The sequence below is a fragment of the Chamaea fasciata genome, unplaced genomic scaffold, assembly GCF_029207755.1.
Source record: "Chamaea fasciata isolate MVZ Bird 193981 ecotype frontalis unplaced genomic scaffold, bChaFas1.0.hap1 SCAF_3, whole genome shotgun sequence".
Lineage (NCBI taxonomy): Eukaryota > Metazoa > Chordata > Aves > Passeriformes > Sylviidae > Chamaea > Chamaea fasciata.
This window is the reverse complement of record NW_027094088.1, coordinates 53401097-53420643: the sequence shown is the minus strand read 5'-3', so window position 1 is coordinate 53420643 and position 19547 is coordinate 53401097. Positions and strand designations below refer to the sequence as shown.

The 19547-nt window shown below is 36.0% G+C and overlaps 1 protein-coding gene across 4 annotated transcripts in view; it reads left to right on the top strand.

The window, feature by feature from the left end:
- Positions 1-19547, top strand: part of ZDHHC14 (zinc finger DHHC-type palmitoyltransferase 14) — a 94385-nt gene that overhangs the window by 58018 nt on the left and 16820 nt on the right. For all 4 annotated transcript variants that reach the window (XM_066179037.1, XM_066179039.1, XM_066179035.1 and 1 more), the window contains exons 3-5: positions 4212-4370; positions 15139-15276; positions 18921-18969. In XM_066179037.1, coding sequence (XP_066035134.1) covers positions 4212-4370; positions 15139-15276; positions 18921-18969 — 346 coding nt within the window. The remainder of the gene's footprint in view (positions 1-4211; positions 4371-15138; positions 15277-18920; positions 18970-19547) is intronic.

The window sequence follows — 19547 nt, the reverse complement described above, 5'->3', positions numbered from 1 at the left end:
TTACAAAGGTGGGACACCAGTTTCCTATGCTTATAGCTGTAACTGATACTACACTCTTTAAACAACATTCTTAAAATAAATGTAGTGAAATTACTTTGTGTGTCAGGTAAGTCTTAGAAAGCGCTTGCTGTCTATGCTTCTTTCCCTCAGCAAATCACTAAAGATTACTTTTTTTTTCTGGGAATGAGCATAAGTTTCACATGAAGTTTTAGGCATCTTCAATAACATCATGCAACTCTACTTTTAAGAAAATAATACATTATTTCAGACAAGTCTAAAGCAGCAAGTCCTTAAAATCCAGAGCAATATGTGGTCAATACCTTTTGATGGCTATCAGATGAAGAACGATGTGAAGAACGCGGTTAGCAGCTGCTGGTTTCAGTCTAAACCAGGTTCCCAGTATTGTTTGTCCCTGAGATTACTGTCTGGAAACAAGAGCATTTTATTAAAGTTCTCTTCCCTCCAAGAAATAAATTGCTCTTTCGTATTGTAGCGCACTGTTGTTAAACAGGTACCTTAAATTTAAGTGGTTAAATACAGAGGAAGACATTTCTTAAAGGTATCCATTGTTGACAGGCTTTGTTTTGTTTTGGTTGGGATTTTTTCTGTTGTTTTTCAGATGTTATGGGTTATACATAAAGATTCTTTTCATTACTTTTTTCATTTAGTCCTCAGGAAACATTAGAATTGTTTCAGCTTACTGACTTCTCAAATAATATTTTTTGATGATTGAAATTGTGTTCTTGCCAAGTTGTCAACAAACATTGCATGTTATGGTTATGAAGCTTGTATAGAAGCAATGTAGGGTTGCGTTCTAGAGGCTGTTTGTCTCAGGTTCTTAGGAACATTGACCAAAAAATCCAACTCTTGACTGAGAAGGGGAATCCTAGTGATACAAACTTGCAGCTTCTGTCTTTCATCAGCACCGCTTATTTGTTTGTAGCATAATGAATTGAGAAATCTAAATGGAGTTTGTTGTCCCGTTAGAAGGTTGCGAGGTTGTGCTGTATCTCCATTAAATACTTGAAATATTTTTCTTGGAGCAGTTCAGGTCTCTTGGTCCTGCAAGGGCATGGATTGCATGTATGGGTGACATACATATGGATATCATATGTAATTATGGTAATAAAAATGCTGGAGCCCCATCTAGTGCATGAACAGTTAATCCTGCTGCAGAAGTTACAAAATATGTCAGAACAGGGGATGGATGGCTATCCCATTAGTGGGTAAATTTTAACCTTTTCATGAAAGAACTTGCATTACTACATCAGCGACAGATTGGATGAGTAAAATGTAGTAGTGGTCAAACAGTGTATTTGGGGAAAGTGTTTCCCTAAAGGTTAATCTTTCTGTTCCTTAAAGAGACCTCATATATTAAAGATATATTAACTGTGTTAGTACCCCAAGTATGGGCAGTTGAAGTGAAGGCAAGTTACAGTCTGAAAATTCACAGTGAGACCAAAACATGCTTAGCACATTTAGGTTAGATAAATCTTATTAAATCCAAGCACATTTGACCTTGCTTCGCAACTTGTTTCCAGGAAAAAGATGTTAGTAAACAGAAAGACTGGAACACTCAGGTTTGATTATGCAATTTAGGATTTTGAGAAAAATTCTCAGTCCTTGGAAAGTCAGCAAGAATGTTTACATTGATTTCATTTGCATCAGCTTTCACCCTTGGATTTTAAGATTAATTCGCCTCAGAGGGCTAGGATTTTCTGTCTCTGTGAACTTCCCTGCAAATGTTTGGGAGGAAATCCTCTTAGAAGACTGGTGTTGTAAATAAAATGGGCTGGACAGTAGTCTCACTTCTCCACCAGAGAAGACAGAATTTTTCTTTGAGATTCTGTCAGAGCCCATTTGAAATAATTGTGGTGCATTTTATGACTTCTTGAAGGGGGGGAGAAATACTGGGTTTAGTCAATGTGCCTTTTATAAAATAAATGTTTCTTTAGGAAAAAGAGAATTTTTCCTCTAAACAATTGCCCTTGACTGGTTTAAGTGATATTCTTTCAATGATTACGTACATACTCAGGAATAATAAGATTTTGTGAAAGAAAAAAATCTGAAATATTATTGTTACGTTAGGAAATTCAATGCATCAGAATTTCTAGCATACAAAGCTACACTTAGATGAAATTCAAGCTTTAGTAGTATTTTTTATAATTATGCACCTAAATTTGAGTACCAAATGAAATTGGTTTATTAATGAATATGCCATGCCAGCATGTGTTAAATGGTTTATTCAATTAAAAAAAATTAAGTAAGGCTGATGACCTATATTTATGTTCACAGTTTAAGTCTTATCTTGACCAAAATATGATCAGAAAAGGGTGTAATGTCATGTTTTGTAAAGCGCAAAGATTTCTAGCAGGATCATGACTATTACAAGCCAATTGGTTATAATGTCACCGGAAGCTGTTTTAATATAATGTGAATTGTAAGAAATTCTTCCCTGTCTTCTGGATTTAGGTAATATCCATGTCTCTCTAAAGCTTTAGATGCTGTAAGCACAGTTGTGCTGGGCCTTCCAAAGAACATCTTTTCAGCTTATACCCTGAAATAAACTGAATTTAAGGGTAGCATCCCTTAATCAAAAATCTTGGTCAAGTAGTGTTGGCCTTGAGGTCAAAATCAGCATAACTGCTAAGTTATGGGAATCGCACAATAACCACACAATAATCCCTGCTTCCATGTGCAGATTGTAGGACCTGTCCAAGCATCACAAGCCCATTGAAGGAGTTGGTTTGTATCCAACACACGTGAATGTCTATACCTCTTCTGGGTGTAGAAGGCTGTTTCTAAGCTCTTATTTCTTCAGTATTCACCACTTCATTTTCATAATGGATGTTTAGGGGCTTTATACCCAGATCCCATCCATCTCAGCTATTGCTCCCTTCATTTCATCAGCTTCACCATTAGCATTTGCTGAAGTCTGGCTGTTTTAATGGTGAAGTTTACAGTGGTGTCCCAAAAAGACTTTTATTGATGCATATTTATGGATCATATTTATGGGTGAGCATGTTGCAGATGAGAACTCTTTAAGTTGTATTTGCTGCTGTATCAGCGTGTTGTATAATTGCACCTTTGCTAGCACAGCTGTGTTGTTGCCAGTTTGAGTACCTTGCTAGGTGGGAGACTTTCTTGTTGGCCTTTTGGAAAATACATAATTTGTAGACCGTGTAATTGGCAGAAATTGAAATTGTGGGTGGTATTTCTAACAATTTGAGCTCAAATAAAAGTCATAGGTCTTTTAGTAACAAGCCCCACATGAAAGAAGGACAACTTAAGACACAGTTGTTCAAGTGACTTGACTGTGACTTTGAAAAGTATTTTTGTTCACATATTGGAAAATATTTTACTTTGCTATTTATTATCTTAGCTGTTCTGTTGTCCAAGTGTAATAAATTTAGGGGTTTTTTTCATCTCCATGGTTTGATTCAATTGTGATTACACAAGAGCAGATAAACCTAGAAAAGGGCACCACTTTTATATGTTGAACTTTGAGATTAAAGCTCAGCTTGGACAAAATCAAGCTTTAATGATTTAGCCTAAGCAAAACAAAAGGAAGCTTAGAAATAAAACCCAAAACTCTACCACTTTTATCAAATGAGGTAGTTGGAAACCGGTTTTGTGCAACAAACAAACGTCAAGGTGTGTAGAAGTAACACTGGGAGTTGGGTGTTCAAACTTCTAAACAGCAAAAGCTGTAAAATACTTTTGTGAATGTGCTCTGTTGTATCATAATATGTAAGAGATCTCAGTATTCACCAGGCTCAGATGACAGAGCTGCTGTTGCTGTAGTAGATATGCAGATTCTCTATTAGGTTGTAGAATTTCTGCAGCACTTGTAGGGAGATTTTTTGTTATTACAGGAATTCTGCAAAAAAAAAAAAAGAGGAAGATTCTAAAGGCCACTGCCAGGTTTTGCTGTCCTACACCAGATAACATGTCTTTACTATGTTATCTAAGAACTATTAGGGGGTATGAAACTCTTAAGAATTTTCTGATCAAGGTCATCAGCTTTCGATGCTATTTGCATCGAAATACCTCTTTGCTATTTATCACTCAAGAATTAGAAGGGGAAAAATGGTTTGTTTTAAATGTGTAAATACAAGTTTGAAATTTGCTATAGATTGCTGACAAGGACACTTTTGTGCATACATCATAGCTCATGTGCAACATTTCGTATCTTGTCTTTTCATATTTAGATATAGCAAATGGCTCCAGTTCAGGAGGATATCGCCCCCCTCCCAGAACAAAAGAAGTGATCATCAATGGACAGACAGTGAAACTAAAATATTGTTTTACTTGCAAGATTTTCCGCCCACCTCGTGCCTCACATTGCAGCCTTTGTGATAACTGCGTAGGTGAGTAAAAAAAAGATATGGCATATGTTCAATTTAGTAGCTTATATATTGTTATGAATACTTTTCATAGGAGACAGAAAAAAAGAGTTAGTGACAAGATTAGTCATGAGGTGACTTGCTCTGTTCATCATCCTTTCCTACAAGATCTGTTAAATGTTAAGAATTTTAGAGGAGGTAGAAAAGGAGACTTGGCCTAGCAGATGTTGCTGGTCTAAGAAGGGAACTTACTTTCTGATGCTTGCGTCTTTCCTAACCCGCCCTAATGACAGAGAATGCACCCAACTTAAATAAGGCCACATATAATGTGCAAAGACCTTTCCAGGCTTTTTGGGAGTCTCAGAATTGTTTTCTTCACCAAACTAAATTGAGGGCAAGGAGCTGCTTCTCCAGTTCATTAGTAGCTAACTGTAAGGCACTGTTCAAATGGTTAGGGCTGTGTGACCAAAATGCACACTGCAGGTGGTTCTTACCTTTGAGCAGTTTTATGACTAGAAGTACTTATGTCAGAATCCACAAGAAATTACTGGGCAAACATGCTATTCTGAGAGTAAGTACATGTTGTCAGGACCTAAGCATATTTTATAATTATAGGGTTGGGTTTTTTTCTCTCTGAATATCTTGTCCTTTTTCATTACTCTTTTCTATGGAGGTCAGACAAGATTAAGATATGCTTGGATTTAAAAGCAAACCAAAAAACCCCTACCAATCAAATCTGAGTGGTTTCCAGTTAATTAGCTCACATTTGCAGTTTAGTGCAGTTGATTAAAACACTGTTGAGCCTGGATCTTATGCATTCAAGAAAATAATGTAGAATGATGTCTCCAGCTGAGAGATTTAATTGCAGCATTCAGCAGTGATATTTTTAGATATAAAGCAGTCATTGGAAGAATTGGAGTTTTATGTTTAGATGATACTCATTTAAGGGAGTACGTTTACATCGGACTGAAAAGCTTATTAGCCTTTTAGCCCTAAATAATTGATTGCTATCTGTAGATGGTTCCTTCAGTAAATAAATTTTTCTGATGTGTTAGAATTTTGTAAGTGTTGCAAAAGCTATAGAGCTTGCTTTTATTGAGCAAATAGGGATGTTTATGAATTGCAGTTGGCACATTTTTCAGAAAAGTATTTTAGCAAATGTGTGACGTGAACATTACAGTGTTGTGATATTGCTCAGCAAACTGGATAATCTGTAAATACGGTTGTTGACCAGTGCCATAAAGCTGTTGCCTTTACCAAGAGAGCAAAAATAAGAGTTTCCCCTGTACAACCTGAAGCTTATTTGAAAATAAAATTTCATTTTTTAATACACTGGTGTGAAGGATTTTCCGATAGGTTATTCTGTAATCTGCGTCCTTTTCATACCACAGCTGGAAAACCTATTCTGTAAAACATAAAATTAGTGATGGCAGGGAAACAACTTATACAGTCTTCTGATCATGGCTGTGGTGAAAAAACAGATGTGAATTATTATGAATAAATATTCTGATATTCTTTTCTGATAAATGTCAGAAAAAAGTGAGCAAATGACTTACATAATGGAGATGTCTTTTCTGCTTATAAGATAGGTATGATCATTGTAATTTCCTCTTGCACATTTTTTAATTTGGAGTTGTTTTAAAGTAATTGAATGAATTTGCTGTGGTTTTTCTCCTCAGCTTTTATAAAGGGAATTACAATAAATCGACTTTTTCAGGGTACACTGTATAGTTGTTTTGTTTCCTGCTTAGATGTAGGTGTTATTCATGTAAGTATTCAGGTGTTCTGAATGCAAAAAGTGAGATCTACCAGAACCTGCAACTAATTTTCTATTAAAAATAGGTGTCAAGAAAATTGGATGGCTCATGTACCTGTAGAAATCTAACAGTCTGAGTGTGTGCACTAAATCAGAGTGTGTTATGCAGTTTGCCACCACTCTTAAGTTATTATTATCTATATGCTGATGCTTTTATTTAGTTTCTAAATAAATCTCTTAATAGCAGTGAGTGTTTTTGTGCCACTGTTTGTTAGTTCCTTAGTGATTTAACTAAACCTATGCACAAGTAGTCCTACTTTACAGGCATATGGACATTTAAGTAACTTATGCTATTTAAACAGAACATATGATATTTAAGCAGCTCACTACCAGTATGGCCATGCATTCCTTTTTTACCACATAGTTTCCAAAGATTTTGCTGCAGTTACAAACCAGCTACAGAGACTTTGTTGTACAGGAATGGAGTCTCTCCTCCAGCCAGCCCTCGCTACTCAGAAGAAACAGTGTGCTACTTTTACCTAGAGGTGTCTTATGATACTTGGCAAATAAATGCAGTGTGAAAGAGAGGTTCTTTCATTCTGTGTTTGTTATTAATGTTTTTTATTCTGTAAGGGATCTATTGCAGCATTTTAAATATGCAAGTACCTACAAAAACTTACTCTTTTTTTCTAATTGTTTAGTAAGCATATCTGTTACTTGACCTTGTTTGATTTTTGTTTCATCACTATTTTATTATAAATGTCTGTGTGGTATTTGTCGATAGAAATAACAACATATAGCTTAAAATAAGAAAAAAAAAAAAAAGAAGAAAAGAGCTAATTTGAGTTCTAGCCATGGTAATACTTCAGACTCCTTTATCTCTACAGTATTTTTCTAGCAGTGTCCAGAAAAATCTCTATTTTCACACAAATGTACTTTGTTCCATTTATGCAATACCTTAAAAATTTGGTTGAATAAGTGTTCCCTGAAGCATATACCTTGGGTGTATTCCTGATTTGCTTTCTTTACTGCCTCTGTGAATGTCAGTTGGAAGTTAGCCCCTCAAGGGTTTTGTGTACTATTATGTTGCTGAAGAATTACAAATGAGTTAAATATGACACGCATCTAAAAACAAGAGGTAAAGACTTTAAAAAAAAAAAAGTAACCAGGCAAATTCCGAGCTCAAGCTAGTTATTGCTGTGTTTTGACGAGAGGCTTTGGTGGCACTGTGTAATACTAGAAAGAAGGCAGTGGTTGGACTTGCTTCTGAAATGACCCAATGGCGGCTCTATTTTTTTTTTTTTTTTGGTCATTGCAACATCAACTGTGTAATATCCTTTTGTTTGGTTTGGTTTTAATAAGTAATTTTTATTTTGTTTAATTTAGTTTCCATAATGAAAGCTGAGCAAGAAGCAGGTGGCTACATCTGAACAAAATGGGAAATTAATTTCCAAAGCACACATAACACGGACAATGTAAGACAGAGTGAGAATTACCAGTGTGTTCTGGGGACAGGCTTTTCCCTGTAGTTACTCCAGATACCACCAACTTCCAGCCTGAAGAACCCCAATTACTTCAAAAGCAGGCTGAGAGGTGGCATTGTAACTGTTTGGCTTTTCTAACACAATGTTTCTGAGAATAGTTTTCTCAGGACTTTGTAGTCCTTTATAATCAATGTCTGTGTTGGGACTTTGGCTTCTTGGTTTTAATTCTATTCTGTAGCACTCTTTCTTCATTACCTTATTATTTTCTTTCTTGCCTTCGCTCCCTTTTCGTGGTCTTTGCTTATTTCTTTCCTTACATGTCCTGCAGTGAATAGAGTACAATTTTCACTTCATTTTGAACCTGTTAAACCATAGCTCCGGTTGTCTTGAAATGACTCTTGCTGAACACTTAAAAGCACAAATTTGGCTGCTATGACCATTCTTTTCTTTTTTCTTTCTTTTCTTATGTATTTTTCTCAGGTTTTACAGGTGAGAAATGACTTGGACTCTTTTTGTTTGGCTGCCCCAAAAAGGTAGAACAATAAGTTGCCAAATGGAGTACACACCAGCACTCACAGAAGGGATATATTATTTATGATTGTGCCATTTGTATAATTAGATGTACTTTGGAAATTCAGGGAGTATGGCATGTGTGTCAGGGTTTCTAAATCCTAAGCCAGTGGATTGCAAAATATGTCAGTCTCTTATAAAAAGAAAATCATATTATAGGTTACTTTAGAGAGGTTGTGGCTTATGCATTGGTCTGCATACGAAAAAATGCAGAGATGCAGAGAATATCTGACTGTGTAAATGATGAATCCATAAACTTTGTGGATGCTGTTACTTGGTAAGGATACTATGCTTCCCCTAGGGACGAATTTGGGGTTTTAAAATCTCTTTCTCCTCAGTAGGGTGTGTGTCAGGCACTCGTCTGGGTATGCCAGGGTGTATGTACTCAAATGGGTATGTAAAGAGAGATTGTTAAGCAGTGAGGTCCTTCACTGTGCACTCTTTGTACCTCTCAAAGAGCAGCCGTTCTAAACTGCTGCTGCTGCCTTGGAAAATGTCACCATTAATGCGCATGCAGTCAAAGGAGGTTTTTAATTAGTCAACATTTATTATTGGAGGGTGCAGTGAAGTGATCTATGTGACAATATACTTTAATTACTGTGAGCTGTCCTAGAGCAATGACTGGATGTTTTCCCAATAAATCAATTGCTATCATTATTTTTAAAATTAAGCATGTTTATTTTCTTTTTGTGAAAGCGATAGTCCACAAGTATTGAAGTTGATTGGCATGCAAAAAGTTATCATTGCAACCTATTTTCTCAAAACCCCACCCAAATAACTTAGCTGTCTGGAACAGTTTAAACAGTAATGAAAGTGAAATATATGTTAAGTAGCCCTTGTGGTTGTTTTTCTGATTGACTTTTTGTTGTAGATACCCATGCACATTATTAACTTATTTCACTAATAGAGGCCCATCTTTCCCAGTGTCACATTACTGTTTCAGTTTGCATCACCTTGTAGAGATTACTGTCCAGAATGTAATTTGGAGTAAATTTTTGGTGAGTATTTCCCAGATGTTAACATGAGGCCAGAAGATGCTTGCTTTGTTTGGTTTTCGAGGGGTGTCTTGATTTGGAATCAGCGTATGAAAGTGCTGAAGCTTGGTGATTGAAAGGATCCATTGTGCATTGTCCATAACAGATGTTCTAAAATAACATCAGCGTGCATATAAATGTAACTTGCAATTGATGTTTTGTTATTCACTGCTTTTTTCATTTCAATTTCTACTCAGATTTCATTCCACAAAAGTAACAGCAAAGGTATTGTCAGGGGAATGACTGTCAGGCAGGTGTATGGTGTGTAAGTTAAATTGATTGAAGTATTTGATTACTGTTGCCAGTTGATGGCGAATCCCATCAGTGGGGGTGATTTTTTAAATATTATTAAATAAATAATCATCTTGGGAGGGATGATTTCAGTCGGTGAAACTGAACATCGGAGCTAAGGATAGTTTTTATGAATATGCTATGATTATTGGATATAAATTTTTTTGTTAAATTATCAGATATTTTGAACTGACTGTGAAGGACTTAATTGTAAGGGTTATATTTGCTTTTGTGCAAGTGTGCATCATTTTAGCAGTTGGGGTTGGACTGCTGTATCTTAGAAGTAAAAAAATACTCTTTGTAATAAAACATATTTCTTATATGGACTTCTAAAAACCACATTTGTTTTCTTTTCAAGAGCAGTCAAATTCTGAAAGTACTATTCATCATACAAAATGTAAAGAAGCCTGAAGAGATGTGGTCATTTCGTAACATCGTAGTCCTTCAAAAAGCTTTAATTGTCATCATTATAAATACATGCAATGTGTCAGTCTCTCTACATAATTACTCAGTGTGAGTCCTTGACAATGGACATTGTAGTCCTGTGTTGTATACTGCTACTATCAAAAGTAATTTTGAGTAATCCTGGCCCAGTTGGTTGAGCTGTAATGTGACTCTGTGCTGAGGCAGGATTTGCATAGTGGGGGATCTTGACTCTTTCCAGTCGTGGTATACATGTTTGCAAGAGAGATGGTGGCATTGAGGGAGTGCCTTTGCCCTACAATGCTTTACTTGCACAGGGTAGAAAAATTACCAAACGAATTCTAACTTGTGCTCACTGGAATCTCCTAGTAACATGACCTAGATATTTTTGCACCTGTCGACTTCTCGTCTTTGAGTCCTACCTTCACGCTGAGCTTTAGAAAATGTAGGCTGGTGTGCAGTGATCCGGTTGAGCAAAGAAAAAGGAAACAGTTAATAAATATTGCAAACTGAAGGGCGAAGCTGGCCTACAAATGTTCCATTTAAAAATGCTTTTGCATTCCTTGTAAATTATTAGGTTTTCATTAAATGTTTTGAAAAAGAAAGGAAAGCATTTGGGCCATTTTGTGCATGGTTTCCTGGAGTGTAGTGATTGAAAAATGGAAGCAGAACATTTAAGTATTTAGGAGTGTACATGCTGTGCTGTGGAAAAGTAGAGATTTGACTTTTTGGTTCTGAACAGCAAGGAACATGCTTTGGTGCGGCATCTGAAGGAAACGCTGCATGTATAAGACATTGCTTGATAAAATGGGGAATGTTCTCAATTTTGTTTTTATCTGAGATATCCAACAGTTAATGTTTCTTGTGTGAGTTTTAAATATAAATGCTTCAGGGAAGGTAAAAAAAGAGCGATGTCTGAAGTATAGTGTTTTTCTGTCATCCAGTTAGCATAGATTATTAGGTGAGTGTTAATCAGACCACTTAGGTGAGTGTTAATGAGACCACTGAGTCATGCTGACAGTCATTTGCTGCTTCAAAAGGGATTTGAATGTCATCCTCTTCTTTATGTTTTTTTCCTCATTTTCATGATTCTCTTCTTTGTTCCTGTTCATGGAGCATTTGGTAACACACACCCATTGGTAAGTCAGTTTTTCCCACTCATCAATGAGCAAAATAATCCCTTCTTTTTCTTTCCTGCCAGTCCATTGAACTGACCTGATTCATCATCATCTTACGCAGTGAAAGAAGGAAGTGGGATGAAGTGGCAGGAAAGGCAGCATGTGACCATCTCTTTCGCTGCTACTAAAGTTTTAGATTGGCTCAATTATCTTGTGAAGCCTCATCCTTTGGATTTGGTTATGGAGGTGCTGGCTCACCTCAGAAGTTATTATTTAAATTCAAAGAAGCTGATCACTTGGGAAAGAGTAATGAAATAGTCTTTGTTGCTGTTAATGACAGTTCCTGACATTTCTTACCTCTTTGGTTTTCTGTGTATTGTACAGCAGTATTTTTAGTCTCCCTTTACTCATCTGCTCTTTTTGTTGATGCTTTACCTTACAAAGTCTTCACGCATTTTTTCCAGTCCCTTTTTATTTGCTTCAGGTTTTGATCTCAGATCCGGAAAAATTAATCAAATTTGGATGGATTTTTCCTGCAGTTGTGGTAACTGCTAACCTTTAGTAAGGTTTGTGTCACAGCCAGGCTGAATTGACACGTAGCTGCTTCTGAAGGTGTTATTTCGTCCCTTCTCTGGCAGTGTGTTCTCAGTGCTTCACTTGGGCCAGCTTTGGTGGTTGTCTGATGAGGTGATCTGAGGAGATAGGCAAAAGAAAGCCATAGTTTTAGGTTCATCTGGTTCTGTCAACCTGCTCCCTGCAGGGTAAAATGAACATCAGGCTTGGCCTAAGAATGGAGAGCCATGAACAACACACAGGCAAAAGACTTCACGGAACTGCTGAAATGGTGGAAATGGGGCCATCTGTTCTATCAGTAGTTCTTCATTGGGTAGATACAAGATGCAGCTGTAACATCAAGAAGGCAAATGTCTTGCTGCTTTTGTTTAAACTTGAGTGTAGGAGGTTTATATATCACAATGTTTCTATCCATAGAGTGCTTCAGCTTTCTTCGTCCCTCATTATGACTTCTAATACGCTTATATTAACAAGAGTTTATATTATCAATGTTTTAATTGTCTGTGTTTGCCTCAAATATTTTTACATGAACCTTGCCACAAATGTTTTTTTGAATACAGTAGTATGTTAACTAGCCAGAACTGCAGTCGTCACCTCTTAACAGTCTGTTCATCACAAGAAATTGCATTTCTATTTGCTCTGCATTTTAAGTTCATAAGGGTTGGAATTCCAGTTTTTCTCAGCATCAATAGTTTTTCATTTCTCAGTGAAGTTATCTTAATTTTGCTGCCAACATTGTCCAAATATGGATGTCAGATAGAGCTTCCTTTACAAAATCATTGGTCATTCAGTTGTCAGGAATCTGGAATGCTGGAGGAGAATCTTAAGACGCTGTGTTACTTCTTCATTAATAGTTATTAGGTTGTGTTTTTTTCTAAGGAAGAAGAAACAGCTCCAGATTTATAGAATTTATATTTCTTAACAGCATTAGAAGTTTCTGCTCAGCATTTATCTCTTCATTTTGCCAGGGCTGGCAGTTTTCTCCTGCATTAATAACGAAGCAGAGCAGCTCACAAGCTGTAAGGCTGTTATCTTTAAATTGCATTTACATATTTATGTTCTGCTGAGTAGAATAATGTCTTGCCTTTTAATATACTGTTTTGTGGCACATGTCACATGCTTTTCTGTTTTCTGACTGAGAAATATTAAACCAAATTTATTTATCATAAGATTCATGTAAACCTTTTAATATGCCTCTTTTTTCATTAGAGTTGATTCCAGTTTAATACTGTAGTAGTGTTTTTTGTATCCAATATTTTTGGTCCATTGCTCCTTTGTAAATATCTTAAGTAGTTACTTAGCTTCACAATGGTTAGTAAAGTATTTATTTAGAAAGCTGAGCCTTTCAGTTCACCAGGAAAGTTTGAAGATGGAAATTGAAGAGGACTGACAGCTAGGTTAAAAACACCGAGTCAGTCTTCAGTAAGGAGTGTGTATGTGTATGTGTATGTGTATGTGTATGTGTATGTGTATGTGTATGTGTATGTGTATGTGTATGTGTATGTGTATGTGTATGTGTATGTGTATGTATAGGAACGTGAGTTTATAGATAGAGGGGTTGTGTGTATGTGTGTGGTTTTGTCTGCATTTATCTGAATCTATCAAATAGATGTCTGCATATATCCGAATGTTGTTTCATGGCTGGAAACAGCTTTCTGTCAATATAATTAATTTCCTACTGTATCTGCATGGAAGAGAATGAATCTGTGTATACAAAATTCAGCTTCCAAGACAGGTAATGTGTTTTTTTAGCAGTAGGGTACAAAGATACCCTAGGATTCTGCTTTTTAAAATGGCTCAGTAGCTCTGTGTCTTTGTGGTGTTGTTTGCTTATGAGTTGTACGTATGAATGAATTTAAATAAAGTATTTATCAGAATATGAGGGCACATTCAGAAGCACAGATTTAAAGACAAGCGCTTTTAAAATGCAGTATCAATTTATTTTGGGAATACAACTGTAGTGCACTGAGAAAAGGTAGTATCACCTACCCAGTGATTTCATCTACCCAGTTTAGTTCTTGGTATTCTTAGCAGTACTCAATCATAAGTATTCTGAAGCCTTATCCTAAGAAACTTCAGTGACTTCACCTTGAATAGCCCTGTTGGAATTTAAAACAGATTAATGGTAGAAACATGTGGTCCAAACAGCTGTCATGCAAAACCATTTTAAAAAAAAAAGCCCTGAAAGTCTGGTGAACTCAGAAATCTGTTGCACATGTTGTTTTGACTTTTTTTAAGATAATACTAAATACATCCTTCAACGAAAACCTCTAATGTATGCCTTTAATGTAAATCCATAACTAAAATAAGCTGGTGTACTTGCACAGATGTACCTTTCTAATACAGGGCTTAAAGGACTTCAGATTTATAGCTCGCCTTTCCTCTGGAGTTACAAATAGTTTGATAGTACGTCAGTGGAGGCATAAAAGTCACAGAAAACAAGCCAGGATTTGGACAAGGATCAGAGAGTGAAAGAAAGAGTCAGCGTGAATGCATCTGTCTTATGATCTTGGATTTGATAAAAAAACCCTTAAAGTTCTGTCAGTGTAATCTCTCCAAAGTTAGGAAACGCAAGTTTGTTTCCTTGGAATAGCTCTGTTTCCATTACCCAGCGTACTGGGCCACGGAGGGTGGATCCTGGCTGCCTGGGGAGAAGCAGAGTAAACCATTTCCTCTGCTGCTTTCCAGCACTGAGGCATTTCCCCCATGTTGGAGACACTTGTTTCTGATCCACCCTGGCCTTCTCCTATCTCATGAACAAGTTTTCTCTCAGGGAGTAAACTTTCATGAGTATTCTCTCAGGCAGGTAAAGAGAAAGAGTTTTGCTTGGTAAAAAGGAGACAGAGCCTGTAGTGCAAAGGGTAACAGCGCGTGCAGATTACATCTACCAGTTTTAATACCATGTGTTTAAATTTTAACATTTGAAAAATGTTTGATGTGAATGATCTTGCTCTTTTTAATGATCTTGTATGACAGCATCAACTCCAAGTGGAAAAATAGGTGGTCTAGAATGAAGAATATCTTGAGTGAAGCAATAAAAGGAAGTGGGAAGGTGTAAATATTTCACGCTCCATAATGGATGGATGATACGATAGTAGGCATAAGTCAGCGGTGTGATCATGACAGATGTAAAAGAAAGAACCTCAGGACTTCCAGTTTTGAGTAGAAGATGCACTGAAGGGAAAAAATACCACCTTGTTTTGAAAAAATCAAATACAGTTAAGTTGCTAATGCTTCATGTGAAAATGAATAAATACATGCTTGCTGGTCTGACTGCACAATTTGTCACAATAAGGCTGTTACTTTAACAGGAACTCACCTCAGCCATGCTTTGATTTCTTTGAAAACTGTAAGGTTTCATTCAAGTACTCCTTTTTTTCCTTTCTATTTTTTGTTCTTTTCTAAGTAAGAACTTCTCTATGGCTACTTTGCAAATGCCAGTTAAATCATGAGTTTTAATATAGTATTCAGAGAGCATTTTTTCAAATAAACAGCATTTTATTAATTGTTTTCCATTTTTTTTTCTTCTGCCTCTCATTTCAGAACGGTTTGATCACCACTGTCCCTGGGTAGGCAACTGTGTGGGGAAAAGAAACTACAGATTTTTTTATATGTTTATTTTATCTCTGTCCTTTCTGACAGTCTTTATATTTGCATTCGTTATCACCCACGTCATCCTTCGTAAGTATGCTGGTGAAATCAGATTACGTATGTAGCCATTTGCTTGAGTTTTTTAAGTTAATATTTTGATCATTCAGGATTTATTTATTTGTTTGTTTATTTGCCTTTTCTCTGAAGCTTCACAATCCCCGATGAGTCCCATTCTGGTCTATAGTAAGCACTGCTCACAGTAGTCATTGGCCTGGCACTGACTTTACCTTAATGCAGTCTTAATTTTTTTGTTTTAATTTTTTTTGTCGTTTTGTGGATGATCTATTGGAAAAGCATCACATATAGTGTCTGTTTAAGTATACAGGTAGTATCATTTACCTAAAGAACTTCCATGTGCTTTTTTAACTATGAGTATGGGTCATTTGCCATCCAGACAAAGAGGTAAATTACTAGAAAATAGATTTGAGCTATGCTTTTTGTAGTTTACTGTTTAGCTTTACACCATTCTCAACCCTATTTTTAACACATTATCTTCTTTTGCATAGACATTCTGAGAATAACCAATTCATAATAGAGTGAATCAGAAATATTAATGAGTTTGAGACTGATTTTTATTTGTATTCTGGGTTGTGTTTGAGGTCAAAACTCTTTTGGGTACTGTCTTTTGTTTTCCATACCCCTAACTGATTTTGCTGGCTCCTATATGATGATGATGGTGATGTTTATGGTGACAGGTTAGATGACTTGTCTTTAAACACCTTTTCTATGTTGGGTTTTTTTAACCCACTATCACTAGAGGAGTGTCCTGTATTTTTCACTAATTATATAGGATATTGCCTTTAAGAGTGTTTCTTTAACCACTTTAGAAATGTGATCTTTTATTCCTTATTCTGTATTTGTATTGCAACAGAAACCAGATAAAAATAATAATTTCAGCATATAAAGCTAACTTGATAATGATAATATTCAGAGAATGTTTTAAAGGAAAAAATGCGTCAGATTGTGCTCCAAAATGGAACCATTTCCAAGATGGTTTACAACATGCAGGGAAAAGTTGTATTTTAAGGGGCAGAATTCCTGCTCTTACTTGTTCTTCTCAAAACTATGATGCCAGCACGGAGAGACTCTCCTATAGCTCTGAAATCTAGTTCATAGGCTAGAACTGGGATATGGAATTTTGAAGGAGTCTAAATGAACAGCTTGTTCACACTACAAGATACAGCTTTTCTAATACCAGTTGAAAAAAGCAGAGATAAGATATATATATTGTTTAGAAAAGGAAAATTGTTGGATAAAGAACACTTGCCGTTAATACTTAAGTGCTTGTTATTTATCTGGGCATACATGAGCGTATATACATACACACCTTTTGCATTTAAAAAGAAAGACACATGGGTTTTTTCTGCAATCTTTGCTAGTCCTCAGTAGTTGAAAACATTCCTAGTCTGACAACGTAAAGCTCTTTTTGACACTAACCTACCTTCATTTCACAAGGACTTCAGTGCTTTTTCTTTAGTTTTCAGTATATGAGTTATCAATATAATGTCAGTATTTCATATTTTGTATATTAAGTAGGTTTATCTAGTGGATTTTAAATTTACAGTGTCCATACCTAACTCTGGAGTATGATTTAGACAAAGAGTGGAGTAATTAATTATGCCTCTGTGTTGTTGAGAAGCACTTAAGCATAGTGTAGGTGTTCTAGATTATGTATAGTAAATGTTAAATGCTGAATTGCCTGTCAGCTGCAAAATATTCTTGCCATGGAGGTTTATCTACCAAGAATGAGACAAGAAAACCATCCTTAAGCTCTAAAGATTGGTCAGTCCTCAAAGGCAATGGAAGCAGGTATGAAATGTGATTAGTTCTTTGATGTTTAATTGATACACTGGAGCTTCAAGCCTAGCTTTCAAATTTGTCTGCTATAGTCTTGACAGTGTCCAAAAAAGAGTTCTTTACAAATAAGATTTTCTTGTCACTCCACTCTCTCCGTGCCTACCATACCTCTACAAGTCCTTCTTTCTACCTTTCTAATAATTACCACTCAACAATTTGTGTTCTGTTTTGTAGCTCTTCAGTTCTTCAGCTGATTCTAACTGTTAAGCAGGATTCTCAGTTACTTAATCTGAGCCTTTCCTCTTGGCACAGTCTGCTTTTTGTAAGCATGGCTGAAGGAAGTCTTGGTTTTTAGACCTCAGACTATGAACTTCCTACTATATTTCAAAGGCATACTTAAGTCCTGGCAAAATTATTTTATCTTAATGCCTCTTGATTTAGACAAAATTTTAGTTTGTCTGTTTTTATAATGCACCTTGCAAGCTGGCATTTTATAAATTTTGGTGGGCCTAAGTGGTGATGAGATATAAAATACATCTTTTTGTTTTCTGTGGCCTTCTGAGGCATACATGGGAAATTTGTTCTTTCTAGGTTTTAGAATATGTGCACATAACATTATTGAAGAAAACAAAACTAATTTGTAAATCAGTTACTAAAGGTACTGTCTTGCAAGATTTTCCTCCCTCTCCCCAGGTTGAACACATTTGCAGTAGTAGTACCTGTCTTTACAGTTACTTGTCTCTGTTCGAGGCATCAGTATTTCAACTGTTGGTTGCAGTGGACAGCCTTCCCCTTTTGATGTTTTGGGCACTGCTTGGAAGAGTGTGACCAGAAGTAGGGTATAGAAGTCACACCTATCTGCTGCCATTGCCATTAAGGATGCTAAAAATAGTAAGAAGGCAGGGAAAGTTCCATTAGTCTTGTACCTTGAGACTAAGAACCTGTCTGAAAGGTTCAGAAATACAAGGTAAGTAACTTCCCACTTGTAACAATAAAAAGTAAAATTGACCAGATAGGTCTGGAGAATAATGAATATATTTCTTTATTCTTGTCAAGATAAGATTCTTCTCTCCATACAGATCTTCAGATGAATTTAGCTAAGTGGAAAATTTTTACTGTGGGGAAAATTTTCAGCCTGATGCATTTAAATCATTTATGTTACACAGTAAAGTTCAAACTGTGTGCCTGTAGCTATTTCACATTAAGTCAGTTTCTACAACAAATTCACTTGTTGCAATCAGCAAATTGTCAAATCACCCTTTTTGATTAATCTCTCATGGCTATGGAACCCAAGTATTTTTTTACTTTGCATGCTTCTGCATTTCTAGTTGATGGGCTCATGCTTCTTTTGAACTCTTTTCGGCTACTAGATTGTCTTTTATTTGCCCAGAGGCAGCAGTAACCTATTAGAAAAATCTTCTGTGTAGGTACAGTAGGAGAAGAATTTTAATCAAGAGAGCTTTGCTTCCAAAAACAAAGGATGGAAAGTTGGGAATCTGAGTTTATAGAATAAAATTTCCAAGTGAAAAAGTTACGTTGAAAAATAGTATTTCAAAATGAAACAGGAGGTTATAATTTTTTGTTTCCATATTAGGCCTGAAAAGAACAGGGATAATCAGAAATCTTGTTCATGGGAAAGTATGTGTGCATCAATTTGGTATGACTGAGAAAATATCCTGCAGATGCTAAACCTGATAAGTAGCTCAAGGGCTTTTTTGATGTTGTTGCCGCTGAGCAACATATTCTCAGATTCATATTAGTAAATCTATTCTATGATTATTTGGTTATCTTCAAATGTGAATTGTTTTAGCTATAGTAAAAACAGCCCATAGTCCAGTTTCTTACTTGGCTGGTAATTTTGGGTTCTATTTCTACAGGTTCTCAACAAACAGGGTTCCTCAATGCTCTGAAGGACAGTCCTGCAAGATATCCTTTCACTGAAACATGTTGTAGATTTTGTTGCAAAATAACATCTGAGATGGTTTTGCTTGTTTTCTTGCTATTGTTGAATGTGTGCTTTTAGACTTTATGAGTTAATGATTTCATCATTTCCTGCACAATAGGATTTCTTGCCACATGTTGGAGGTAGGAAAGAGACTATATAGCCTGGAGTGGTTTTTATTCTTCATGTTTTGCAGAGCAGTACTCTTGACAAAGAGCTGTAGTTTCCATGTCCATGAAATATGCTTCATATTTTGTGATGGAATTCATGAATACATTTTGCACTATACACATGCTGTAGTTTCACTAAAAGTATTCAAGAATTGTTCTGCTTTTGCAACTGAAGGTATCCAAAATGGCTCATTCTTTTTGGGATAGAAAAAGTAGATTTTGGAACAGCAGAAAGAACATGCTTTCTATGAAGACTTCAATTCCTGAAACTATTCTTTGTTTTTAGAGAAGTCATTTTCAAATAGCAACTTGTGTTAAATTACATAGCAGTGAGTGAATTGCATACACAGGGACTACTGTTGTTCAGCCTGAAAAAGACAAGACTGTGGGGA